At 33.8% G+C, this 27,561-nt stretch overlaps 6 protein-coding genes across 29 annotated transcripts in view; 2 read left to right on the forward strand and 4 right to left on the reverse strand.

Annotated features, from left to right (window-relative positions):
• Positions 1–1,761, reverse strand: part of LOC117611102 (uncharacterized) — a 144,429-nt gene extending 142,668 nt beyond the window's left edge. For 10 of the 20 annotated variants that reach the window (XR_013062593.1, XR_013062598.1, XR_013062600.1 and 7 more), the window contains exon 1: positions 1,349–1,697. Coding sequence is in view for 2 of the 20 variants with exons in the window: in XM_076689713.1 (XP_076545828.1) it covers positions 1,349–1,465 (117 nt within the window). In the remaining 18 variants the exon portion in view is untranslated. Of the gene's footprint in view, positions 1–448; positions 1,151–1,348 lie in introns of those variants that run through there. The other 10 variants (XR_013062602.1, XR_013062601.1, XM_076689713.1 and 7 more) reach the window with 5 other exon arrangements.
• Positions 1,762–7,859: 6,098 nt separating this feature from the next.
• Positions 7,860–16,755, reverse strand: l(3)72Ab (U5 small nuclear ribonucleoprotein l(3)72Ab). Of its 2 annotated transcripts, XM_034339022.2 has the most exons (7): positions 16,615–16,755; positions 15,094–15,147; positions 14,734–14,897; positions 14,140–14,659; positions 13,771–14,017; positions 13,357–13,684; positions 7,860–13,245 (listed from the first exon to the last, which is right to left on the reverse strand). In XM_034339022.2, the coding sequence occupies exons 2-7, from the start codon at positions 15,136–15,138 to the stop codon at positions 8,145–8,147; spliced, it is 6,405 nt and encodes a 2,134-aa protein (XP_034194913.2). In that variant the 5' UTR covers positions 15,139–15,147; positions 16,615–16,755; the 3' UTR covers positions 7,860–8,144. The 2 variants fall into 2 exon arrangements, with proteins under 2 accessions (XP_034194913.2, XP_034194912.2); XM_034339021.2 differs by lacking the exon at positions 16,615–16,755 and having other exon boundaries at positions 7,861–13,245; positions 15,094–15,313.
• LOC143305619 (uncharacterized) lies at positions 15,488–16,446 on the forward strand. Its single transcript, XM_076689845.1, has 2 exons — positions 15,488–16,186; positions 16,311–16,446. The coding sequence occupies exon 1, from the start codon at positions 15,734–15,736 to the stop codon at positions 16,133–16,135; it is 402 nt and encodes a 133-aa protein (XP_076545960.1). The 5' UTR covers positions 15,488–15,733; the 3' UTR covers positions 16,136–16,186; positions 16,311–16,446.
• A 663-nt stretch (positions 16,756–17,418) lies between the features above and the next one.
• Positions 17,419–19,667, forward strand: LOC117611116 (uncharacterized). 4 transcript variants are annotated; one of them, XM_076689842.1, is made up of 4 exons: positions 17,419–17,597; positions 17,845–18,208; positions 18,273–18,296; positions 18,333–19,667. In XM_076689842.1, exons 1-2 carry the CDS (start codon positions 17,419–17,421, stop codon positions 18,116–18,118), a joined length of 453 nt encoding a protein of 150 aa, XP_076545957.1. In that variant the 3' UTR covers positions 18,119–18,208; positions 18,273–18,296; positions 18,333–19,667. The 4 variants fall into 4 exon arrangements, with proteins under 4 accessions (XP_076545957.1, XP_076545959.1, XP_076545956.1 ...); XM_076689844.1 differs by having other exon boundaries at positions 17,845–18,199; XM_076689841.1 differs by having other exon boundaries at positions 18,273–19,667.
• Positions 19,668–19,829: 162 nt separating this feature from the next.
• LOC117611114 (kinesin-like protein KIF11-A) lies at positions 19,830–23,918 on the reverse strand. Its single transcript, XM_034339023.2, is given in 7 exon segments — positions 19,830–20,746; positions 20,818–20,967; positions 23,171–23,257; positions 23,334–23,351; positions 23,353–23,481; positions 23,566–23,717; positions 23,787–23,918. Coding segments are annotated over 7 exon segments (744 nt in total). The 5' UTR covers positions 23,829–23,918; the 3' UTR covers positions 19,830–20,580.
• LOC117611115 (uncharacterized) lies at positions 23,835–26,918 on the reverse strand. The gene is given in 3 exon segments (XM_034339024.2): positions 23,835–23,942; positions 24,570–25,125; positions 25,127–26,918. Coding segments are annotated over 3 exon segments (711 nt in total). The 5' UTR covers positions 25,258–26,918; the 3' UTR covers positions 23,835–23,918.
• Positions 26,919–27,561: the final 643 nt, after the last annotated feature.

The following is a 27,561-nucleotide window of genomic DNA, read 5'->3' on the forward strand; positions in this document are numbered from 1 at the left end:
TCACATGGTGTTTTCTAACCATAAATGACGTCTCTTCCAAACATGATATAGCAGCAGAATATTTAAAAACAAGCACCAAACTAATTTACACACATAATAGTCAATGATATTCACATTTCAGAATTATATAAATAATAATAAATAAGAAGAAATACCTGAATATTTTACAAATTTAAATATTTAATTTTGCCATATATGGTTGAAATATATAAAATGACAAAATTTAGAACTTTAAATTCTAACAAGATTTAATGACATAAAAATACCATAAAAAATATTAATGTTACACTAATTTGAAGCTTAAAGTTTGCTTAAAATTGCTATATAAACATTTTATGAATATTTTTAATACAAAATGGACATAAGATAAATATTAAATGTAAATGCAAATGCAATATTGAAAGCATGCGTAATGCATTAAAAGTAAACTTAGAATAAATAACAGTAATGTTCATTAAAAAACAAAAATCTTGAAATTATATAAATATAGTAATTAAATTATTTATATCAATACAAATAACATTGTTAAGGAATGCAAATTAACTATTTGAATGTTACACATATGATCATTAAAGTCGAGCTACATTGGGCCTAATATATTCAGCCAATGAAAATTAATACTATGTGTTGTTAGCATACGAAAAAGAAAAACCAGAACAGTTAAGAATCTGAGAAATTCATTTATAGTTTATTAAACAATACAATAGGAGAATTCATTTCAGCAATTTTTTTCAAAAACGTTAAATAAAAACCAATGTTTAGAAGAAGCATTTTTAATGACTTAAAAGTGAAAACACTTTCAACAATTTTTTATTTTGATTTATACACATTGATGTATGTACAACATTGTCATATTTGTTCTGATGTATGCACAGTGCATGTTGTTTACACTATTACTTTAGTTCTTAATTCAGAATTGACCATGTGCAAATGTGTCTTTTAATTATTTTTAAACTTCAGAGATCCTGAAATTCTGCATAACATATACGTTGCATGTATACATAAATTTTTGTAAAAAATGAAACCATTATTTTTGTAAAAGAATGCTGGTTAATCCTCTAAAAGTTAATCCGTTTGCTGTGACGTCAGACGCGTGAAGCTCCTCGTCGTTCCTTTGTTCATCATTTTATACGCAGTAAGCGTATTAAACCTTCGTTTTTAAAAACATGAAAAAAATATGTCGTGCTTTTAGTTGCAAAAATGCTTCACATATACATTCTTTTTTTATCTAACAAGTAATTATTTTCAACATTTCTGCTGATGTATTCAAGAGTTTTGTCTTTATCTCCCCTATTGATATCCTATTCTTTATCTCTCCTAATTAACATAGATATAAGTTCTTCCTTACCTTAGTCACAGCACGTTGCACCTTTGTATAATTTATATATTTAACACGTTCAATTTTCCACATTAACACCGCGGAATCACAAGTGCTTATATATGTATATACACTAATTATATACATATAACTCTAAGCTAAAAAGACATACATATATATATATATATATATATATACACACACACATACACAAGCCCCTAAATATTATACATATATACAAAAACTTTAAACTAAAAAATATACGCTTGTGTGCATAAGAAAACTGAGGGAACTAGAAACTCGCGACAACGAAAACGCCTTACGGTACGGCAGCTCGAAACAAAAGGCTGATACTCATCGTTTCTGAAAAGATGGTACTCCCACCAGAACCAGAGGTCACTAGTACTTTAATTTTGTTGTGTTGCGTGTCAGCAACTTTTGCGGAACAGCGCCACACAGCGGAGGAAAATGTAAATGTAAATAATTTGAAACACCGTAAAACTATTGTATATGTAAGTCACAGTGATGTAAGTGTGGCCGTTGTGTATCTTCGTTAAATCAATGATTGTACATTAAGAGGCAAATTCAAACTGTAAATTGTCAGAGACAACTAATTATAAAGCTCGCAAAACAAAGTTAAAGCATTGTCAAGTCCTAAAACGCTCATTCGAGAAGAAAAGAAATGCAATTAAAGAACCAATCAGGTTGATCGTTAATTACTCTGAAATTTAAAACTAATTAACATTAGAGTTGCTAATGCTTGTTTATGTTAGCAATGAAAGGCTCTCTTTTATCAAACGTCTTGTGAAGCAACTACGTATTTCTTAAAGTTACAGATTTGGAAATCTCTTAGTTTGTTTAAAGTGTTGCGATCCTCGCTGGTTTAAGAGAACATAGATTCAAAATGTATTGTGAACTAGGCTGTATGGAGCGGAATAAATTGTGAACTAGGTTATAAAGGAAGTTGAATGTGGTGGCTGAAGTGCGTCAAATTTATATTGTAAAAGAGAAACAGTATTTTGTTATCAAGGACTCCTCATTATACAGCTCGATCAGTAGAAGAGAATCGGTTTTTCGTTATCAAATGTTAGTCATGGACAAAATTAATGAGCATTGCTAACGATTATTTACTTGGTGATCAAGAGCTTTATATATAGAGGAACCTTGCGGAATCTTCGTCCTTTTGTCCTTTGTTCTTTGTAAAACCCTCAAAAGAAGTATACACGTGTAAAACCATTTATTTTCAATTCAATTTATTGTTCGTGTTCTAATTCATTAAACTAAAGTTATTTGTTATTAAAAATTCAGTTCATTTAAAACAGTTTAAAATAGTTTTCCTTTTCTTAAATAAATCACGTGAGCAGAGTGCTTTAGCGCTCCACGGGCGGCTTACCCACGTTCCTTGGACAAAATCCCTAGAACTACGAAAACTCTCGCAACAAAAGTTTGAGTTAAAGTTTATAATTGTTTAATTAAAACCCTTCCAAAGTTTAATCAATTTATTTTTCTTTACAAAAATTCTTAACTTATTATTTAAATATAAAATCGCATCGGACCATCACGAGCAGAGCGGTTCAGCGCTCCACGGGCAACAACCCACGTACAACCTTTACACCTACATGAAGCTAGCCGGAAGGAATAATAAAATATGATTATTTTTAATTTTTCTTAGTGTATTTCATTTGTAAATCGTTTGTGATTGATTGTGAGTCTATTTTTAACGTTTGTGAGAAATTAGTTCTTTTGTAATTAGCAATTTTATTTCAGTTATGATGTGAGCCGAAACTTTTTAGTAATTTTTTATAATAAACAGAGTTTATTTGTGAGTGAATAATTTCTGAGTGACACATTGTTTGTGAGTGAATAATTTCTTAAGTATCTACAAGTTTGTTTTATAATAAATAATTGTAGTGCGCATGCGCAAAATATACTCGAGACTTGTTCGGATTTGTGTCTCAAGCACCCCAGCGGCAAACACGCGGCTCGCGAGAGAGTCTAGCTGTGTTGTACACGTGGGTGCTGATTATACGTAGAGAAGGGTTGAAAACACAAATGAACGAAACAAATACGATTATGTAGATAAACACAAAACTTTATTATAAAATTGAATAAACTGAGTAAATTATAATGTGTAAAAAGTGTGCACGTAGAGCTCAGCGTAGCGAAAGCAAGGACATCGACTAGTTGCGAGGTAGCGTGGACAAAGAGTGAAGTGAAAGCGGAGAAAGCGGAAAAAGCGCGCGTTCGTAGGGGGTGTGAAACCGGTGCGTACGTAGCACGCTAGAAGGTTGCACGCGGTACGAAGATTTGCTTCGACGGTTGATCGTGTAGCGTGTCCGTCGCGGTAGATAGGGATATTTAGGATTAGGAGCAGGTGTAACAACCTGTGGAGCGCGGAAGCGCTTCGCTCTCAAGGCGCGGATGTGCAAATTAATGAAATAGCGTCGAAAACTTTACCGACAGTCCCTAGAAAAATCCCTAGACGCGAGTTTTCAAATTACGTCCTCATTTCTAAACAGAATGTAAAAAAATTTGTGGGGCGTGTTCAGGAGGTTCTAAAGAATATTTGTCTGGTCCTTATATTATCCAAATCGTCAAAAACTTATAAAATATTGAAATTACTGTCTGTCAACGGTCAAGAAAATGGCGGAACGGACTCACCTGCATTGATTTATTCATAATATAAACATTTCTGCCAATAGTTTGTCCAAATAGGGACCAGACTGATATTCTTTGGGTCGGATAGAATAAAACGAGCACCCAAGGGATGATGTACAAGTCTCCAGGTAGAAGTAATTTGAAAACTACGATTTCGTTGATTGTTCATTCGCGAAAGACGTCAACAAGGTAAAACAGACCAGAAATTTAGTTCCTCGTTTTTTCTGTAGGGCGCAGTTTGTTCGTTTTCTGTGCTTGACCGCGCGCTCATTCGCAGTTCGTATATGTGAATATGTGTGCGTCGACCGAACAGTCGACGACGATACAATGTATCGTGGAGAATGGGAAGTTCGAGTCTTGAAGAGGCGATGAACTCCGACGCGTAAATTTTTTTTCACGCATCGTTCTATTGACTATGATAGCGATTTTCAACCCATGTGTCACAAGACGTACTATGATTATTTTTTGTTGCTATTATTATTCTTTTTTTTAGTGAAACTGAATAACAAATACGTCCTTCCCGATTTCGATGATTTTTTGATATGTTATAAAAATTGATATTCTGAACAATTTGGTGAAATACTGATTACTTATGAAAAGCACCCCAAAAATAAATAAGTTGCCAGAGTTATTAAAATATTTTTAGACAGATAAGTTAGTATGTTTTTTCAGCATAGAATGTGATATTATGCTGGACTCTCCTGATTTTGCGTTATGCCCAAATATTGGATGAATAGGTAACGAAAATGTGATGCTGGAAGAACAACACGGCTGGAGCGAGTTCTTCAATGTTGGCGAACGTAGAAAAGGGCAAATAGCGAAAGAGAAAGAGGTCCGAGAATTAAAGGGCCTGAGAAAAAACATTTGAGTGAAACAATATTAATTCAACAATAACTTTTTTATTTTTCATTTTTGCTAAATGAAACTTTTACCAATGTAATTGTAAGATTCTTCTGATTAAAATAAGACCAAACACCATATAATTTGCATTATTTTTACTTATTTAGATATAAATAAGTAAATAAATAATTATAATTCAAATTATGCCATGTTTGATCTTGTTTTAATCAGAAAAATCTCATAAATACGTTAGTAACATTGTCATTAAAAAAAATTCAAAAATAAAAAGGTTTTAATCTTAAATTTTGTGTTAGTATTGTCTCACACGTACATGGGTATTTAAACTTGCTTTTTTCCCTGTACGCTGCTTCGATTCTCGGCTGTAACCACATCAAAGGCAAGCCGAACTCGCTCGAGAAACTGTGGTTTCTCAACACACGCAAAAATTGGTCTGATTCATCGTACATGATACATGTAGCTATCGTAGCATCCGTGTGTCATTTAGGTGTATGCGAAAAGTGACGTAGCATAGCATGACGCTAGTTGGATGCGATAATTCAGGTGGCGTTGAAATCAGTTTCTGTTCGGGCTAATTTTCGATGAAACGTTGACTGTTTTACCGACGCGGAATTCGAAGTTCGGCCTCCACGCTAGCATCGCCTTAAGGCGATGCGAGCGTCGAAAACTTTACCGACAGTCCCTAGAAAAATTCCTAGACGCGAGTTTTCGGTTTTCGTCGTCATTTCTAAACAGAATGCAAAAAAATTTGAGGGACGTGTCCAGAAGGCCCTAAAGAATGGCGCTCTGGTCCTTATTTTACCCAAATCGTCAAAAAGTTACAAAATATTGAAATTTGTGTCTGTCCACAGTCAAGAAAATGGCGGATCGGACTCACCTGCATTAATTTATTTGTAATATAAACATTTTTGCGAAACGAATGTCCAAATAGAGACCAGAGCGCCATTCTTTGGGTCGGATAGAGCAAAACGAGCACCCAGGGGATGGTGTACAAGCTTTCGTTTAGACGAAAACCGAAAACTACGATTTCGTTGATTTTTCACTCGCGAAAGACGTCAAAAAGGTAAAACAGACCACAAATTTAGTTCCTCGTTTTTTCTGTAGGGCGCAGTTTCTTCGTTTTCTTGTGGGGTGATGGTAAAGTAGATCAAGTGCACGATAATGAATCTCTTTCGGTGTAGCGTGTTCTGTTTTACCTACACCTCACTTCATATATTAGTTGAAATTCTATTTTATTGAATTTAATTCAAAGCTGATATTCTAATTTTAACCAAACTTAAAGAGATTTTAATAACTTTAAATAATTCACAAATAACAAGAATCAAAAAGATAATCAATCGTTTAGATGAAGGCGTTCTAACGCTAAACACAATAAACTTGGAACTAATCAATTTGAATCACTTTACAATATAACGCAAAAAGTTCACAAGAACTCAAACGCTTTTTAAGAAAAAATCTCACAAGAGAAAACACTGCAAGGAATGCGATTCAGGAAATTACACAGCTCTTTTCTGATAGACGTGTCTCAAAACCGGAGGATGAAGAACAAAAACAATTCAGGACAACTGAATAAATGTTAAATAAACAATTTGAAATCGAACTCCGGAAGCGGAAACGTATAGGCGACGACGCGACGACGCTACATTCTGTGCTCGACCGCGCGCTCATTCGCAGCTCGTATATGTGAATATGTGTGCGTCAATCGAATCGTCGACGACGATACAATGTATCGTGGCGAATGGGAAGTTCGAGTCTCGAAGAGGCGATGAACTCTGACGCGTAAATTTTTTTGTCACACATCGTTCAATCGACTAGGATAGCGATTTTCAATCCATGTGTCACAAGACGTACTATCATTATTTTTTGTTGCTATTATTATTCTTTTATTGCTGAAACTACAGAACAAATACTCCTTCCCGATTTCGATGATTTTTGGATATATTAGAAAAATCGATATTTTGAACAATTTTTTCTTATACATATAAGGAGCGGTCTCGCTTAGTTTCCGAGATATTCGCAAAAAGCTGCCAATAGTTGTTGATCTCTGACAGCATACATATGCGTCAGATTGTTTGCCATTTTTTTCTGTTTACAAACGAGGATCGAGCGAGAGTAAAGGTTTCGTTCACAACTGCACATACCAGACTCCAAGAAATGTCTATTCAAACTCAATAACAGGTATATATGTAATCCGGCCGCCGTAATAATAAATAAGATATGGCTTTTGTTTATTTCTTACAACTTATTTTTATACTTCTTTATTATTATTTTAAAAAAATGTTGTCGGCCGCTTTACGGCAGTCGAAGTCTAACCCAACACATCAATAACATTCACTTCTAAATGAATTTCAGTACATACACATTTCTTGAAGTCTCGTATATTTGTCCTTTACCATTGAATTTATTAATTTCACCTGTAATATCGCATAAAAAATGTTGTGTAATGCCATTTAAAAAGGTGAAGATGACCAGAAGTTTTAATTGAAAAAAATATAATTTTTATTCTAGCAATTATTGGCGATCGAACATTGATTAATTTTTATTTACGTTTTCTTGTTAAATTATGTTGATAAATTTTGAGACAGTAAAGTGTCTCAAAATTGTGGCAATTATAGGCTAAACTCTACAATGGAATGAAAAACAATTTTTTTTGTCGAATCATAATATTGTCCATAATACTATTCAGATGAATAAATATTAAAAACGATATACAATGTATAAAATGTACAATGGTGAAGCTTTGAGAATATGTTGAAGAAACGATGACAAACACTGCAGTAAAGTTTTGTCTGATTCTGAAATCCCGAACGTTTTTTTTAATTTTTACATAATCTATTTTTTATTGATCTAAAATAAATTTAAATCTGATCTGATTTTGAAATATGTATTTTAAAATGTCAAGTATATTTCTAACTCAATGTATAAGGGCAGTAACAATAACAATTAATTAATAATAAATTTGAAAAGACTTAATAATTAATTTCTTTATTTATAATGTGCTACTACACATGCTTAAATGCTACAATATAGAAATTTAAAATTGAATGTAGAAAATGATATTGGATTAACTGTTTTACAAGTGGTTCTTCTTAATTCATGTATACTAAATATTTTTTTTTTGCATTTAATGCTTCCATTTTAATAAAAGCTAAACATTTTATTATCCTACTAATAATTCTTTGGACATTATTATTTAAAATATTTTACAAGATAAAATCAGGGTGGTGGTGGACAGTTATAATGAAATAATAGTAATGAACAATTATTTAATAAATGCAACATAGCATTTAATGAAAATTATTTAATTTCTTCAATCTGATTCAGATCCTGAACTAACATCTGATTCGTACTCTCCTACGTTAATAGTAAATTTGTATTCTTGATCGCATCCTAAATAAGCATCGCTCATAAAATATAAAGTATAGGAATGCTGACCAGGAGCAGGTGCTACAAAATCAAGTTTGACCTTTGCTTTCTGTTGTAACGTCAGTCTCTTAATAGATAATAAGGAGTTTGTTTTCGGATCGCCAATGACAACCCACCAACCTTCTTCGCGTTTCTGTGGGAAGAAGGGTGCAACAACTGGACCTGTAACTTCGTCTTCTCTTTCAAGTTGAACAATAACATTGACTGCACCACCACTACGTAACTTGTCCTTATCTTGAACTTCATACGACATTTCTATATTAGGATACCGATTACAGAATTTAGCAACATCTGCCATTTGTGCTTCAGATAATTGTAAAAGACGATTCCTATCATCATCTTCCAATTCCATTACATCAAATACTGTTTCCACTCCTTTATCTGTGCAACGTTTTATAGTTTCAGCACTGAAATGTGGCAACTGTTTCAGGTAAGAGTCTTTAGACCACATTGCTTGAGTGACCATTTGTGCCAATTCCATAGCAGCTACTGCAGGAGCTAACCAGCCAGATGAACTGAGAACATCGACACAAGCTTGTATCAATCTTATAGCTTTGCTTAACACCAATTCTGTATCTTTTTGAAGTTCAGGACCAAGCTGTATCCTTGATAAGTGAGCTTGTAATAGAAGCTGCGCTTTTACATGAGGGTCAGCCATTCTTGGAGCTTGAGGTGCATGCGGAAGTCTTGCTGCTAAACTTCTTAACAGATTCTCTTCTCGTTGTCGAACTGGAACAGTTTCATACTCAGCTGCTGCTGAAATAATTTCTAATAAACCTCTAATTTTAGTTTTATTATTTAATGAAAGGCTAAACAATTCAATTGTTGCATAATTTATATAATAGTAAGCTGCAATCATTCCAAGATTTAATGGTAAAGTGTCCATTTCATCTTCCACTGCAACACATTTTGCTTGTTCAAGGTCACTTAAAGTGCTTTCAACCAATTCAGATAAATGATCTGATAAATGTCTATGCGTAACCCCTTGCAGCCCATAATAATTTGGATTTTGTGTAAGTCGTCTGTATAAAAATGTCCATGTAAGATAATCAACGGCATCCTGTTTATTCTCAATTGTTTTAGTTACAATTTCAGCATTGAAATGGTCGTGTAGTCTATGATCCAAATGACTTTCTACAGGTAAAGGCTCGTTCAAGAACTTTTTGAAGAAGTCTTTCTTCGAACTCTGACAAAGAAGAACGCATTTAGCATCATCATCTTCTAACGGACGATTAGCGCGTGCTACCATTTGTAAAACATCTGTAATAGGATAATCTTCATAGGCATGTGTTTTTCCGTTATAGCATTGAGTATCCATAACAATCACAAGATGGGAGGTAATCGATAAACCCCAACAAAGATCTCTTGTCGCAACTGCTATCTGTATGGCACCACTATCAAAAAGTTGTTCAACGAGTCGACGGTCATCCGCAGACAATCCTTCGTGGAGATAGGCAACACCTTGTGAAAGTGTTTCCTTCAACGTTTTATCAGTCATCCTATCTAAAAATGGCTTGATATCAGCTTCTTCTGCATGGAAGAATCGAGAAGGTTGACCTTCAGCTGCTGTGAATGTCAATAAATCTATCGCAGTCAATCTGGCCTGACGACGCGTGGGTACGAAAGCAATAACAGGCTTGTGGGACGCATATCTAAGTACTGCATTATACACCGGCTTAGCCATGGCAGCCAATCTAGATGCATTATGAGTAATATTTATTCCTTGTACGTGCAATTCCAATGGTACAGGTCTAACCGATGGATGAAAGTTGAAAGTTGCAGCAGCGGGTGCGCCCAACCATTGAGCTGCATCTTTCGCATCCGCAAGCGAAGCTGATAATGCTATAATTCTCGTTGGTTTATCCAATTGTGAAGAAATATATCGTGCTCTTGAACACGCTACTTCTAGTACAGGACCTTCTTCGCCACCAATTAATTGTAGTTCATCAACAATAAAAAGCTGAATATTTTGTACATTTTTTCTTTGCTTCCACCTTCGTGATAAGACGTCCCATTTATCTGCGGTAGTAATTATAATTTGTCCTTTTGCAAGCAATTTAAGATCTGTTCCTGTTTCGCCAGTTAAAAGAACCACCTTTCTACCCAATTGTTGATTAAACTTTATCGTCCAATCGACGTAAATTAATTCTGCTAATGCTTCTTTACTAACCATATATACACATCTACCCTCCGGATTCTGAGTAAGTAAACGTAATACTGCAAATTCTGCAATAGTTGTTTTTCCAGAACCTGTAGGTGCTCCAACAAAAACATTGTCATCTGAATTATAAACAGCATTAAATACCTGTGTTTGAATTGGATTGAATTGTGGAAATTTATCTGCATAAAGACTTTCAAATTTCGAATTACGCAAAGCAGTAATCGGAAGCGGTTGTAAATCGAGCAATTCAGTTGGCGGTAAATTCTTTTCTGGTAATATTAAATGCCGAAAACTAACAGGTAATTGAGTTTCTGCCCCGATCCATCTATTCGACACAACACGTAGAAAATATTGTGGCGGCAGAGGTTCAAACACAGGCACGAAGAATTTAATCAAATGTTCATCTGTTGCATATTTAGCTTTCAATAAAAAGTATTCATGGTGAAGTATTACTTCAGAATCTACATCTTCAACTAAAATCCAAAATGCTTCCGATGCACCGTGTACTTTCTCATCCCATTGGAAGTCAGGTGTAATAGTTAATTCTACTCTTAAGGTGGAACGTGTAATTGGTTGTATATGCGTTGATAATTCCAATTTTGGGAACTGATGAATATATTTATGAATAGTTTTACCTAATTTAGGTACCCTAATTAATTCTCCAATTTCATTTGGTCCTAAATCATACAATCTTTCCCAAGGAAAATTCTTTTTCTCTATCTTTTTTACAATCTCTTCTGGCATTTTTCTAAACTGTCTGAGAGGTGACATTGATTGCCACATTCTGCGATCAATCATTTTACACAAGGACAAACACTTATCTGCCAACTGTGCCCATCCACGAAATAGAACAATCTCAAAAATTGCTCTCATTAATCGTGATGCAGATTGAGTAACAAATACCATATCTGACATAAGAGCGAATCCTTCAAGTTTCAGCTGAGATATATACGCTTGTAGAAGCACATTGACTTTTGCACTTGGTTCCTCTATACTTTCCTTCACCGGAATTGGTACCCTTTCCATTAATTTTTGTAACTCCAATTTTTCTTCTTCTCTAACATTTATATGTTTAAACTCACTGGATAATGAAAATACTCGAAACAGTTCAATCTCGCTTAAAGTACGTTTTAAGAGTTGATTATATATAGACATAGTATCGTGTGTACAATAATAATGAGATGCTATCCGACCTAATTCAGTAGCTTGGAAATTTCCAGATTTTCGATCATATTTAATCAAACCACTGCGATCTAATCCCACTGCAGCAGAATGAATAAGATCTGCTCTGTGTAATTCAAGCAATGGATCTTCTTTCAATTTATCATGACCAATACTATATAAATTTGGACATCGAAGCATTCGAATATATAAATAAGTATATCCCAACCAAGTAACTGCATCTCTGATATTCTGTATGGTACCCAACACAATTTCTGCGTTTAACATGTCTGACATTTTACTAATTAACTGCGATTCAATAGGTAACTGTTGATTTAAAAGAGACAAATAATACTGCAATTCACTATGATTTGTAATAAGAATGCCTTCTCCTTTTGTATCATACTGTGGACGTCCAGCTCTACCCAACATTTGTAGTACATCTAGAGCGCTTAATTCAACCCATCTACCCTTTTCTGGATTGTATACCTGAGTTCCTTTGATAATAACTGTATGTGCTGGCAAGTTAACACCCCAAGCTAAAGTTGCTGTGGATACTAGAACTTGTATATGCCTATCAGCAAAAAGATCTTCAACCAGTGTCCTGTCTACTCTTGTCATACCAGCATGGTGAATTGCAAATCCATAAGGTAATAAATCTTTAAGTTCTTGATTTTTAACTTGTTCAGCTTCTGTTCGTAACACTTCCATGGACGCTGATCCTTCTCTGAGAAATTGTCCTAATGTGTCTTTTTCTAAACACATATCCCTAATAGCCCGTGCAGTTTTCCCAGTTTCTTTACGCGAATGTACAAAAACCAAAACTTGATTTCTTCCAGCATGTTCCATTGTTTTTTCATATACTATTTCATTCATTACCTGAAAGCGTTTTAGCGCTTTCTTTTCTGTTACACCTATGTATTGCTGCTCCAAAGCGACAGGTCTAAAGCTGTTATCAAAATAAAATAAGCCTGTCTCTGGTTTTATGCGTAAAAATGCTGCAACATCTTGATAATTTGGCAACGTTGCTGAAAGGCCAATTAATCTTACATCTTCTTGCGTTGTCTCAATATTTCTGATTGTTCTTGCGACTAAAGCTTCTAAAACAGGACCTCGTTCGTCATGTAATAAATGGATTTCATCAATAATAATCAATCGTACTAATGAAGTAAAAGTTTTCTCGCCTCCTTTTCGTGTTATGATATCCCACTTTTCGGGTGTACATACAATAACTTGTGTCGCAGCTATCTGTTCCCTTGTTAGCTGATGATCACCAGTCAATTCGGATACAGTTAAATTATATGTAGATAATCTTTTACTAAAATTTCCAACCATTTCTTGTACCAAGGAACGCATTGGTGCAACGTAAATTATTTTAAATTCATCAGCGTTAATTGTTCCGTCTGCATTTATATGTTTTCCGATCTCGCGCATCATACATAAAAGCGCAACATTAGTTTTACCAGCACCTGTTGGTGCACATAGCAACAAATTTTCATCACTTTCTAAAGCAGCTTGGTGTAAACGACTTTGAATTCGATTTAACGTTTTAAAACCTTCAAAAGCTGGCTGCACATATTTTGGTAATTGATCAATTGGATGAAGTTTTTCATTTTCTGCAAATGGTTTTGGTTTCAATGCAGGAACATGAACTTCTTCGTATCTACAAAAATATATATATATATATATATATATATATATAGCAACATACATTTATATAAAATATAAACATAAATAAGTTATTTAGTAATTCTGTCATAAATGTAATACATACCCTTTTCGCTGTTTTCTAAAACTTCCGTCGGGTAATTGACAACGTTTGTTTGCCATAAAGTGACTGCCTTGTGCAAATACCAAGTCTTCCAAATCTATTAAATTTCTTGTACCTTGTACCTGGCCACCTGGACCTCCGGTGTCTTCATTCTCTTCTCTTCTTTTACGTTGTGCTCTCGCTTCCATTGTTTCATCAGCATCATCATCGCCTTTTCCGGTATCCAACTGACGTAAAATTTTGGCTAATGTAGGATCATCGTTCATTTTATTTCGAATTTTTTGACGCTCAGATTCAGACTGTGAAGATGCCAACATAGTACAATATGCAACTGTAATTGATAAAAATATTTCATTATATCATATACATATATTCAAATGCTATTAGTAGTTACATTTTCTAATGAGCATTACTTACTTGTATGCCTGTATTTTTTGAGCTGTTTGATAAAATCGAAACAATCGTAACCTAACAGAAGTACCAATTGGTTTTCACAATCACGATCGTCTCCAGCATCTTTTAAAACTGCCAATACCTCAGCAGCTCTTGCTTGTGAAATCATTGCGTCATCATAAATCCGGCTTAATCGTCTTTGTAACCAATATGCATCTATATCTAAAGGGTGCAATGGTTTTTCTTTTTTCATTTCTTCTGCACCACCCAACTGAAATACAATAAAGTAATTTGCTAATGACACACAATTACAATCAATATTTTTATACATTTTTACAACAAGTTAAAAATGAAATGGAAAAAAAAAAAACGCTATATATAGTATATATTTACATTTTCAGCATGTATAGCTCGGTCATCATTAGCCTCTTCGCCTTCATCGCCTTCGTCATCATTTTCTCTAACTTCTCCGTAAACATCTTCGTCATCTTCTTCGCTACTTTCTTCAAACTGTACATTAATTCCATATGTTTCATCAATGTTTTCTTCATTTGTAGTGCCTTTCTCATCGCTTCCAAAATCTGTTATCTTTTTCCCAAGATTAACCAATAATGCAAACCTTTCTTCCGCTAATGTGCCCAGTAATAGTTCTGTTTCCTTTTTCTTTTCTTTTTCTTTAAGACGATCATTTTTCAAAACTGCTAACACTTCATCAGCAGCTCCGCAAAGAATATCTCTTGGCTGATCTCCCAGGGCTTCTTGAATAAAACTTAATAACACTTCATAAGTCTGTCGTGTTTCCTGAGTTTTAGGACGATAAACAATTCCAACCATTTCGTCTACACCTTCTGAAAGTAGTGTTGCACCTTTCATTCGTGCAAAGTCATATTGCGCTTCATCTCGTTTCTGACGCCTAAAGAAAATGAAAAATTAAAATTTATATTTCATTAAAGTGAATAGAATTTTTATTAAAAATACTGTGCTTACTTGACTTTTCGTTCTTCTGCTTTTCCTGGTTTAGTACGTTGCGCTCTATCACCCATTCGTGTTCCATCAAGTTTTCCAACCAGGGACATAACCTCACCAGTAGCTTCATCTCTGCTACGTCTTTCTATTAAGCGCACGTCAGCTTGTAAAACAAGATTAGAATTCTGAAATCACAAATATTTAAAAAATACAATTAAATAAGTATATTTTCTTATTTTTATATACATAACCTCTTCGTCATGTATTAGATTATTGTAATCCAAGCGAATTAATATAAATAAAAATAATAATAAAAATATAAACGTAAGATACTTTGTAATCTATTATAATGTTTTTATGTTAATTAATAAGAATACTGACCGCTTTATATTCGTATTGTAACTGTCTTGCTGCAGCATCCGCCATCCTTGTTTTCTATTTCACAAAAACCCGGAACACTTCTTGGTTACGTTACGTATACACTATTTACGTTTTCACTTATTTTATATAAAGTATTAATTAATTACACACATTATTTTTCTATCAAACTTAGAAATCTAATGCATACAAACAGAATTTACTTAAATCAACGTTTATCGTATTTCAGAAGTAACTGCCGTAAACATTTTTAACACTGTTATACAACCTGCTCAGTATTTTCAACTTAAGGTGACTTTTCAAAGCGCTAACGCCATTATGTGTTTCATGACCGGTGGCGGAGCTAGGTCGCAAAAGCAGCCAGAGTCAGAAAAATATATCTGTATACTAAAATATACATATATCGTGCTACACATTGGGTCAGCCGATGGTTTTTTATCTGGGGGACTGCTGTGTTTTGAATCGAAGACCAACACAGCAGATTACCACGACGAAATGAACGGAGATACGTTCTTCGAGTGGTTTTGCCGGATCGAGCCATTATTAAAAGAAAATGCTGTGGTGGTTATGGACAATGCGTCATACCACAGCCGAAAATTAGAGATGAGACCGTCATCGACGTGGCTTATATCAAAAGGCCATCATGTGCCTGATACTTGTACCAGGAGCACATTACATACTCCAAATGGCACGCTCAGTGCAAATAGAAGAAAAATACGTGGTCGATGAATATGCCAGCGAGCATAACAAAACAATTTTACGCCTGCCGCCGTACCACTGCGAACTCAACCCCATTGAGCTTGCGTGGGCATCAGTGAAGAATTACGTTAAATCCAGGAATACTGAATATAATATACCACAGGTAAAACAACTGTTAACGGAAGGGATTGAAGGAGTAACACCGGAGATGTGGAAAAATTGTATACGCCACACCATCGGCGTTGAGCAAAAGCTCATGCATATGGATCGCTTCTCCCAAGATACTCTGGAAATGCCTACCATTGACAGTGATGTGGACATGTCTGATACTGATGTTAGCGACTAATATTGATACCACCCCTTCAGACATAGAAGACTTTCATTCCAATTTTGTTAAGTACGATTTTCATACAACTAATACAAAGATTGTGATTATTCAGTCGAACTTTTTTAACAACTGAAATACTAATTACTTTTCTTTTTTTGGTACTAATCTACATTCCTGTCAACCTGCTGCAAAGAACTTACACAAGATGAATGGATATAGAGAAGAAGCCCGGAAAAAGCTTAACCCTTGGACTACGCCTTGTCATTATCATCCAATGGACTTTAATATCATAGACGAAGACACATTGTACTTCCCTTTAAATAAAAATAATTAATAAATGATATGTTTATTGTGTACGTATTTTCATGATATACCTCTTATATTCCTTTATTACTCCTTCTTTTTTTCACATTTATTTAATTTTTGTAAATTGTATAAAAAAAGTTTAATATGATACACTATTTAATTTCGATTTTGTACTGCTTATAGCTACTTACATTTAGATTCGGGTTGATTATTTTTTAAATTACTGACTTCAAACGTTTTACCCGCGACTTTTACTTATAACATTTTTACTTTGATTCTGGCTCATCGTTATAAAGATTCATTACCTCTGCCGTTCCTATATTAGTATATTTTGTCCACCGCGTATATGGCGGATCGCAATGGAAGTAAATCATGGTGGGGTAACGCTAGTGGTGGGGGAACTTTTTGAGCTCAGTCGAGCTGCACGAAACAGAAACACTCGTACTCTCTCGTGAAAAATACTATAGTTTGTTATTGTTTTGTGGAATTGTGTAAGAGCACAAGATATAAGGGAAAAGGAGCAAATGATTCTAAATTGGTACCATTATATGTATACATATATATGTATGTAGGTATGTACTCTGAGTTGCATTGAACTTGTCGCAGTGAAGTTGGCTACAAATTTACTAACACATTCATGCCGCGTCGGTGAGTCGATCTCGTCCATCGTCTCACCGACGCGGCGTGAATGTGTTAGTGAATTTGTAGCCAACTTCACTGCGACAAGTTCAATGCAACTCACTCAGTGTACATACATAAGTTGTAAATTTGTATTTACCTAACCTCAAAAACTATTTTGTCTTGTAGTACTTATTATTTATTATACAATTTCATAGGTTTTCAGCCTTACATTCATATGTAATTTGTATATATTATTATTTTTAATCAACGTGATTACTGTCTTTAATCGTTAACCATTTAACTGTACCATAAAGTAAAAATAAACATTTATACTTTTCAGGTGTCCAAGCAATCTTCAACTTCGAGAAAAATAGATGCAAGCTTTAATCACTTTGGATAGCCAGAAGAGTGCTTTAAGCTTGCTAAAAATGGCATCGATATGTGCAGAACATTTTGATAAAAATTGTTTGGTAAAGGCAGGCTTATTGTCTTTACGTCTTATTGTTAAACCTAACTCGGTTCCAATGATATTCCCTCACGCAAACAATGAAAGGTATGGAAAACAAAAGTGAAACATAACGAAATATAATTAAGTAATTGGTAATATGCTTGCATATTTATTTATACATTTCCGTATATTGTCCTATTCCATACACTGCACATAGACTTGCAACAAAGCAGATCATTGCGAGCCAGAAATTTGTTCGCGATGGTGTTTGGTTTGCTGTTTTGTTGCATGTCTGTACATACCTTGAAAATAACGAAACAAACTAAATATATAATGTTTTTTGTATGCTTAGACCGGAAATGATTTCAACTCACAACTATCCTGCAATTAGCCTCCAAGAACAATCGTCTGAAATGCCAGCATTGACGGAAAATAATTCGGTTATCCTGTCTTCATTGGAAACACCTTCTACTTCAAGAAAGAGAATCAGATATCCCGGTGATATCTCTGAGAATGTGTTGGATAAAATGACTCCGAAAAGATTGAAAGCCTCCGTTCGTCAATTCAGAGAATCTTGTAAAAAGAAGGATAGAAGGATTAAGTGTTTGCAATCTCAGCAGACCTGATTTGTAAAGAAGATTGAATCGTTGCAACAACTTTTATCGGACTTGAAAAAAATGAATTTGATCTCTTCAAATACCAGCAATGTAATTGAGGTATACATAATAGTACTTCTTGCATGAAGTGTATGTATAATATTATATAATTTTGTTCTTATAGATACACCTGACTGGACCAGGGGAGTGGAGAATGTAATTTTCGAGACATTCGGTATGTGTATGATGTACATACACTCCATTTATAAGTATGTGGACACCTTCTAATCCAGAATGCTCTTTTTAAAATTGGACCAAATAACTTGAGATTTTTTGAGGAGCTATAAAAATTAATATACTAGATGATGTGCTTTTGTCGTTTTATATATTATAAAAATACGGAAAGGTACTTTCTATAATTGTTTCTTTTGGGCCAGTAATGAAAATTAAAAACATACATCTTGTAGATATAAGTAAGCTATATGCATGCTGAAAATGTCAACGCGTCTAACAGTTATAAGCAATTGAAATTAGTGAAAATTATTTGCAACTAGTCACGATTTTCACTAATTTCAATTGCTTATAATTTTTAGACGCGTTGACATTTTCAGCATGCATATATAGTGACTCACGAAATTGATCAAATACTTTCCATCGTTATACTTTTTATTTAATCAAAATGTAATGACTAATTATAAATCTTTGGAAATGTATTTAATCAATAATTTTAAATTTCTAAGAAAGCTGTATTTTAAGGAAACTAGGAACATTGGTACTGTGTGATCAATTTCGCGAGTCACTGTAGCTTACATCTGCAAAATGTATGTTTCTAATTTTCATTATAGGCTCGTATATTAAAGTTCAAAAATTATCTTTCACTATTTTTTTTCACGATTTCAACAAATTGTAATTTTTTAAAACGACCAGGCACATGATCTAGTAGATAAATTTTTACAGCTCCTCAAAAAATCTCATCTGGTCTATTTTTAAATAGAACATTCTGTTTTAGAGGGTGTCCACATACTTATAAACCTAACTAACTCAGACAGTATCAAATTTACGATTTGACTAAACCCGTCACCGTTCATTGGACAAGAAGCCAATATGGCATCACAGTAACGTAGCAAATGCGCTAAAAATATCAAACTTTACACGCTTATAACTTTTTAACCATTGGATTCCTAAAGTTAAGATTTGCATTTTTGGATTCTCCGCATCAAAAACTATAGATTACAAAAAAAAATGTCGAAAATTTTGGATCCGGTAAAATTCAACCCAAATAAAATTTACAAAAGTTACAGTTCCTTGAACTTCAGTTGGAGCTTATTGACGATTGGAGAATAAGATTACTTCAGTTATGTAAAAATTATGAACACCTATCATACCATGTATTCTTAACGTCTCTCATTCCCTGTATTCTTAATACCTTACATTACGTTGCAACTGCCTTAGAAGAATGAAGTGTGACAGTAGTCAAAAACATTTAAATGATCACGCATATTATTCTTACATTCTTAATTGATGTTACAGCATTTCTTGCAATTGTCTTCTTCTTCTTTTTTTTTTTTTTTTTTTTTTTTTCCAAGAAACAATTCGAAGCAGTCGAAACTGCAACGTTAGAAGGGAATAACATCACTAAAAATGTAAGCGAAGTTGAGGGTACGGTATTTGGTGAAGCTATAGCGTTTTTAAGAAGATCGGATTTCTAGTTTGTTTGAATCTCTGAAGAATTCATTCGTGGGGTGATGTTGCAACAAACTGACGGAGATATGAAAATTCTTTCCTACCAGGGGTTGACCCTATAAAAAAATAACTATTTTCTGCGTATCCTACAAAGAAAAAATCCATTTACCGAAAGCTGTTTTTTAATATCTTGTTACAAAGATGGTTTAAACTTACATCAATCAATGAAAGAATTTTATCTTTATCCGTATCTAAGTACTTTTTGCTGCGCTTCTTTAACGTTCTGCGGCCAATCTTATCGTGTAATTTATTTGAATCTGATGTTGCTGTATCAGCAACATTTAGTAAATTTTCAGCTTGGTTTAACAAAGACTACTCTGTATTAACATATTTTTCTAATAGATATTTTTGTTTATCTCGTTCGTAGATTTCAGAACACCCATAACATTATCTAATTTAGCTTTAACTTCGTACGACTCCTTCATTTGAACAATTGTTTGTAATTCAAGTTCATTATATGTATATTTTCTATAACAGAATATCTATAATTTTATAACAGTAATGATAATAATAAATAACGAAGAAATTCATTATTTCTTTCCTTATCTTGCATAGTTTTTTCAAGCCCTTTAATATGATTTATTTTCTCCTCTATTTCTTTATTCTATTGAGTAATCAATGCTTGTAATCATCTCTTCATAATTTTCATCCGTTAGATAAACACCATTCTTTTCACGTGTTGCTTCCAAATCTTTTCGTAATCTCTCAATTTCCACTGTATACTGTTTAAAGAATTCTTTCTTCGAATATTAAATTATTTTCGGACGATTAGTAATATTCTTTGCACGATAAGCATAATCTAATGTTGAGAGTGTTTCGTCAAGATTAATTGCAGCAGGAGATATTATAGCAATAATAGAAGCTTTTATGCGATCATCGAGTGACTCTTGTAGCAGTTTTGTCAGTTTTGATTCTCTATAAGGAAAAAAAAGTGTAACAGATTATTTTTCCTATAATGTAACAATAAAAGTAATATTTCTTATTACCGGTAAAGTATGTAAGGTGCTCTTTCAACGACAACTGTTATGACTCTACCAAGAGTTAATAAAGACTGATTAACACTACCAGCTTCTCTTGCTTTCTTTCCAACAGCACTGGATCTTCCAACGTATTCACTCCCTGCTAGATTTATTAAAGGGTCTAGCCGTATAAGCATAGTGAATCGGCCCCAGTAACAATTTCGGTTGATATTTATATCACATAATGCTTTTTGCCTAAACAACAATTGTGTGCAATTTCAACCCCCTACCCCCTCTGATAAGGGAGATATGAGGGTAAAACCCAAAACCTTTACCATTTTTTTTCTCAGAAACTATTTAAGATATTTGATCACATTAAAGTGCAAATAGTAGGTATTCATTAGCTGTATATCATATTTTTTTTTCAAAATTTTTATTCGATGATTAAGGGTTGAAAATTAATAAATAAATCTTTGAAAATGATTTTTATAAACAATCCCTTGGATGACACCCACCGAAAAAATTCAGAATAATCCTTTACTATTTAACTATTATCTGTAAAAATTTCAAAAGTGTCGGATTGGTACATCATAGTTAAAAAAAAATAAAACCAATGCAACGCCCTTTCATAAGGCAAAGCCGGCCTGAACGTTAGAGGCGCTCAACCTAACCGACCTACAGGGGAATACGTAGCGCCGACCCGCCACGTTTCTCGTACCAGAAACAGCTCTCAGAAAAGTATGAGCTCTTCTTTCCCTATGCTGCTGTGTGTTAGTTAACAGTCATTTATTTAAATAATATATTAACAATTTAAATTTTTTAATTAAGTTTTCTGGTCCTAACTTTTAACGTCCGTGTTTTCACAGTCTTTCTCGTTTTAAGTATGTGGGAGCCCTAAATCACAGATTTATACCATGTCTTGAACAATGGCACTGTGTTAGATGCCATTAGTTGTCCTTTTAATAGTCAAAGAAGGTATCACAGTTATAAATGCAATATCATTCTATTCAACGCTGTAAAGAACATAGACTTCTATAACTATTTCCGTCTTTACCTTTTCACGTACGTATTACTTTTAATTAAATTGTAGCTGGTACCTGTGAATAGTTGTAACTAAGATTTTCCTCGTTTTAAGTATATGGTCGCCCTGAAAAGGGTTAATTATATTATAGCGTACCAGTACTACCTGGAAATGGCTGTAATTAAGGTGACCTTCGTTTTAAGTATATGGGTGTCCAGAAAAGAGTTAAGCGCGTTTTATGGTACAAATGGTGTATTTTCCAATGCGGTTTATATGCCCTGATACTTTTTTACGCAATCACGGAGCCTAAATTGGCGTGTAAATAGACGCATCATAAAGGGTAAAGCGTACGATCCTGAGTCCATGATTTTAGTGTCCACTGTCTTGTTCCCTCTTGTTGCCGAATATAGAGGAGTCGTTAATTGGATAGAATTTCCAAACTTTAAAATCTCGCGGTAAAAACGTTATCTTGCGGAATTATTGGACGAACATGACGCGTTAAATGTACAATATTTACAACAAAACAATAACATTATAAAAATGAAAGTTCGGTCGCGACATATAAACGGTAAAACTTACAATTGTTACATAGAATACAAATCAAACGTAAATAGTTACGCGGGTATAAACCAATATGCATGCGAGACACACTTAAAACGAGAAACACCGTGAAAACACGGACCAGACCAGTTAAAAATTAGGACCAGAAAACTTAATTAAAAAATTTAAATTGTTAATATATTATTTAAATAAATGACTGTTAATTAACACACAGTTTAGGGAAAGAAGAGCTCATACTTTTCTGAGAGCTGTTTCTGGTACGAGAAACGTGGCGGGTCGGCGCTACGTATTCCCCTGTAGGTCGGTTAGGTTGAGCGCCTCTAACGTTCAGGCCGGCTTTGCCTTATGAAAGGGCGTTGCATTGGTTTTATTTTTTTTTAACTATGATGTACCAATCCGACACTCTTGAAATTTTTACAGATAATAGTTAAATAGTAAAGGATTATTCTGAATTTTTTCGGTGGGTGTCATCCAAGGGATTGTTTATAAAAATCATTTTCAAAGATTTATTTATTAATTTTCAACCCTTAATCATCGAATAAAAATTTTGAAAAAAAAATATGATATACAACTAATGAATACCTACTATTTGCACTTTAACGTGATCAAATATCTTAAATAGTTTCCGAGAAAAAAAATGGTAAAGGTTTTGGGTTTTACCCTCATATCTCCCTTATCAGAGGGGGTAGGGGGTTGAAATTGCACACAATTGTTGTTTAGGCAAAAAGCATTATGTGATATCAATATCAACCGAAATTGTTACTGGGGCCGATTCACTATGCTTATACGGCTAGACCCTTTAATTTTCCCGTTTTTAATACTTCTTTTCCGTCGGATGTATTTTCTTTCATTAGTACGGTAATCGAAAACACAGTTTGAGATCGGCTGCAATAAAATTATGAAAATAGACAAAAGTATATAAAGATACGACTTCAATAACAAAAAAATGAGAAACACACACCTGGATTGACTATTCATTAGTTACAGCAGTTTGTCTTCTTCCTGATTCCTTTTCTAGAATTTTATAAACTTCACTTTTGTTATGGATTGTTACTTCTTCCAGTCCATGAATAATTACAGCACCTTTCTTTGATGCATCTTCACATAATCTGTACAAGAAATATTTAATTAGAAACCGTACAGTCTCGATAAGATACTTATTAATCTACACCTAAACAATTGCCTTTATATACCTTATTTTAGATCCATCATCATTAGATGATAAAAGATCAAATAAGTCTTCATTATAAAGTTCTAGAAAACTAACTCTAATTGTGTAGTCTAATAAATCCAATTTGTCAAATAAATGACTTAAAGAACGCGGAATCACACCAGCAGATGAATCCTATAATGTAAGATAGATATAATTTTATTAACATAAGCTTTATATCATGTAATAAAGTATAAAACTTACGCTCTGGCAAAGTAAATTTCGATCGCTATTGATTTCTTCCATGGTAAATGTTTTCCCTGTACCAGTTTGACCATATGCAAATACTGTACAGGGTGTAAAAAAACGAAGTGTCACGTACCACGTGGAGTGATTCTACACCCTTGGATCGGTGGAGATCTGTAAAAAAAAATATGATCATAAAATTGATCTTGACCACTAATTTCAAGGTTAAATTTTTTTATTGGCTTATCGTATAGTGCTCGTCGAGAGGAACCATGTGCCAGAAATCAACCGTTACCCTAGAAAAAAGCCGTCAAAGTTTCCCCATATGTTAATGCATTAGGGTACGTTTATGTTGGAGCGTCGATAAACGATATGAGCGTCGATCATTGCAATGATAATAGCTGCGAAAAAATATCTATGGTAGCTTTGATAATAAGACAACTTCATAATGAAAGAAGCGACGATAAACAAATACCTATCAATAATTTTTGCTATTATTCATAACCAAATTGAAGATGGACATCGAAAAATTAATCGGCGAAGTATTTATTAGATCCCCATTATGGGATCAAAGAAGTAGTGACCATCACAACCGATTTATCTTAGATAAATTATGGGAGGAAGTAACCGTTAAATTAAATACAACGCGTAAGTATAAATTATTACTATTCCTATATTACATTAATTATAATTACACATGATTTTTGTGGCAGTAAATTTTTGGAAGTAATTTTCAAGGGTATTATTTACAAGTATTTACAGAGGGGTGTGACATAAATATGTTTTAAATAAATCACGTACGTTTTGAGCCACCTGGGTTGGCCTATCAAAATCATGCCTCACACTTAATTCTCTTGCAAAAGATAAATTCCGTAAATGATGCTCAGTACCTTCTTTATCAATAATAGCGTTATGCAAGACGCAAATAGCTTTAACAATATCGTCTGCTACAGTTACAGAAGTTTCTATGGCTTTGCTTAAAATTCTCCATTTAGAGAAAATAATTCCGAAAGCGCATTCAACGGTTCTTCGAGCTCTTGACAATCTTGCATTAAAATTATATTCTTTGTGTGCGTTTAACTGTTGTCCACTGTAAGGTTTTAATAAATTTTTCAAAAGCGGATAAACTTCATCTCCTATAAATACATAAGGTGCATTAATTTCTGAATTCGGCAGTGCAGTGTCATTTGGAATAGTGAGACGTCCATCTGACATATATAAAAAAAAAGTCGAAGATCTTAATGTTCCACCATCGCTCTGTTTTCCATAACCACCAACATCAATGTTCATAAACTTATAATTTGCATCTACTACTCCTTGAAGAACAATCGAAAAAAATTGTTTATAATTATAAAACAGAACCAGAATGTGGAAGACATTTAATTTTAATGTGTTTCCCATCAATAGAGCCGAGACAACTGGGAAAGTTCCAAATATTATAATAGTCCTTTGCGATATTCTTAAAATCAAGTTCCGTTGGCACTTCCATATGAATTGGTTCAAGTATAATTAGTATGAAATAATTTCTACTTCATTTATACAAATACCCAACAGCTATTAATAAAACCTATTTACTCGTTAAATAGTATACTAAATACATTTCAACCTTTTCGGAGGCGGCGCAAAATTAAAAACTTTTCTTCTACTGGGAAGGTTCTAGTTCAGACGTCGGCAACCTATCAAATCATTATTGGCAGCATCGTATATTCGGGTATTTTTAATTTTGCGCCGCCTCCGAAAAGGTTGAAATGTATTTAGTATACTATTTAACGAGTAAATAGGTTTTATTAATAGCTGTTGGGTATTTGTATAAATGAAGTAGAAATTATTTCATACATTTTAATGCATTTCGAAAGATGAATTAAACCACTTTTTCCTATCCTCGCGAGTCGAAGAAAGATATAACGAATCCCAAAATTCCCTTTCTAAAGAGCCTCAATATCTTCGAGGATAGAGAAATATATACAACAACATTATATTTTATTTAATTTTGTTTTTTTCTCTCTCTCTCTCTCCGTAAATCTGGAAGTATTTATATAGTCCGATTTCTTAGCGACCAAATTTCAATCACATTTCACACCCCACCCCATAAAGACTTCAATCTTTCTCGAAGATTATCCACTCAATTTAATTTTATTCCTCTTCCCTTTTTTTTGTTAAGGAAGGCGCCGTTTTTTTTTCTCTTCGGCTTGCTTTGCTAATATAAAAACCACAAGCAAGCAAGGGGCGGGCGGCGTTTTCACCCATCTTTCTGTGAACCGCAGTCAACGTTAGCTTAACCTCGCTGATCTGTTGGATATCGGCGTAACCCATGTGGTTGAAATTTGGTTCCTATTTTATTTGTACGATCTAATTATTTCTATTATGCGAAATGTTAAGTTATTCTGCTACAAATTGCTACACACAATCCGTACAGGAGACTGGTAAAATGCTGGTTACTTAAGAAAAGCAGTCCAAAAATAAATCGGTTGTCAGATTTATTAAAATTTTTTTAGACAGATAACTTGGTATATTCTTTCAGCATAGAATGTGTTATTATACTGGACTCTCTTGATTTAGCGTTACGCCCAAATATTCGATGAAAAGGTAACGAAAATGTGACCCTGGCAAAACGAGACAGCTCGAGCGAGTTCTTGAATGCTGGCGAACATAGAAAAGGACAAATAGCGAAAAAGAAAGAGGTCCGAGAATTAAAGGGCCCGAAAAAAAACAATTGAGTGAGACAATATTAATTCAACCATAACTTTATTATTTTTCATTTTTACTAAATGAAACTTTTACCAATGTAATTGTAAGGTTCCTCTGATTAAAATAAGACCAAACACGACATAATCTGCATTATATTTACTTATTTATTTAAAACCTAATGCAAATATATAAAGTAAGTATAATTCAAATTATGTCGTGTTTGATCTTGTTTTAATCGAAAAATTTCATCAATACGCTAGTGGAAGTTTCATTCAAAAGAAAAATCAGTCATTAGTCATTATAAAGCAACGAAGCGAAAGTGCAGCATAAGTACACAAAAAAAACATAAGGTTTATAGCGAGCTTAACATTTTCTATTGTATTATGGTAATCACTATATTATAGTTTTGTTTCCTTGTTGTATTATAGGAAAGTAAAATATGCAATATCGTATAAGCGTGGACCAGTTGCAATAGTTGCAAGACACCTGATATGTAAATAACAAATTAAATGTGGAATCAAATTGTATCTAATCCATCCTTCATTGTAATGACCATTCAGAGAATAAAATTATAATAGTTGTAAGGAATAAGAAATAAAACTAACAAACCGTTAAAGATTGAAAAATCTTTATATCCTTACACTTCAACCTAACCAATTTTCCTCGTATGTCGGCGGATTTACGTATTGTAATAGTTAGAATAACAGTAATATCTAATTGAAGAAATTACTTCTGTATCACGTACTTTTATCATATGTACGTACATACGTATGTATATATATAAAACTTAAATATTTAAATTGTTGCGTGTCCGTCGCGGAAAATAGGGATATTCGGGGATTTAGGTGCAGGTGTGACAGTCCGTGGAGCGCAGAGGCGCTCTGCTCTCAAGGCGCGGATATACAAAATAGTAAACTGTTATTATTGTTTTGAGTACTTTAATATTTTGAATTCAATTTAAAACAGAACTTTGACTTTGTGTTAACAAGGCTTAGAACTTTCTGTGCGAAAACGACTTGTCCGTAACGAGTGACAAAATCATTCTGACAATTCTGCGCTTGGCGGAGGAGATCTTCGCGCGTTGTCGGTCGATGCCCCTTCCTTG

This window comes from Osmia lignaria, chromosome 8, assembly GCF_051020975.1.
Source record: "Osmia lignaria lignaria isolate PbOS001 chromosome 8, iyOsmLign1, whole genome shotgun sequence".
Lineage (NCBI taxonomy): Eukaryota > Metazoa > Arthropoda > Insecta > Hymenoptera > Megachilidae > Osmia > Osmia lignaria.

Bases quoted from the DNA above. Each gene is read 5' to 3' on its own strand.
- LOC143305619 (XM_076689845.1), top strand. From the start codon at position 15,734: ATGTGCCTGATACTTGTACCAGGAGCACATTACATACTCCAAATGGCA.
- LOC117611116 (XM_076689841.1), top strand. From the start codon at position 17,419: ATGCAAGCTTTAATCACTTTGGATAGCCAGAAGAGTGCTTTAAGCTTG. The intron at 17,598-17,844 runs GTATGGAAAACA...TTGTATGCTTAG, and splicing joins CCTCACGCAAACAATGAAAG to ACCGGAAATGATTTCAACTC.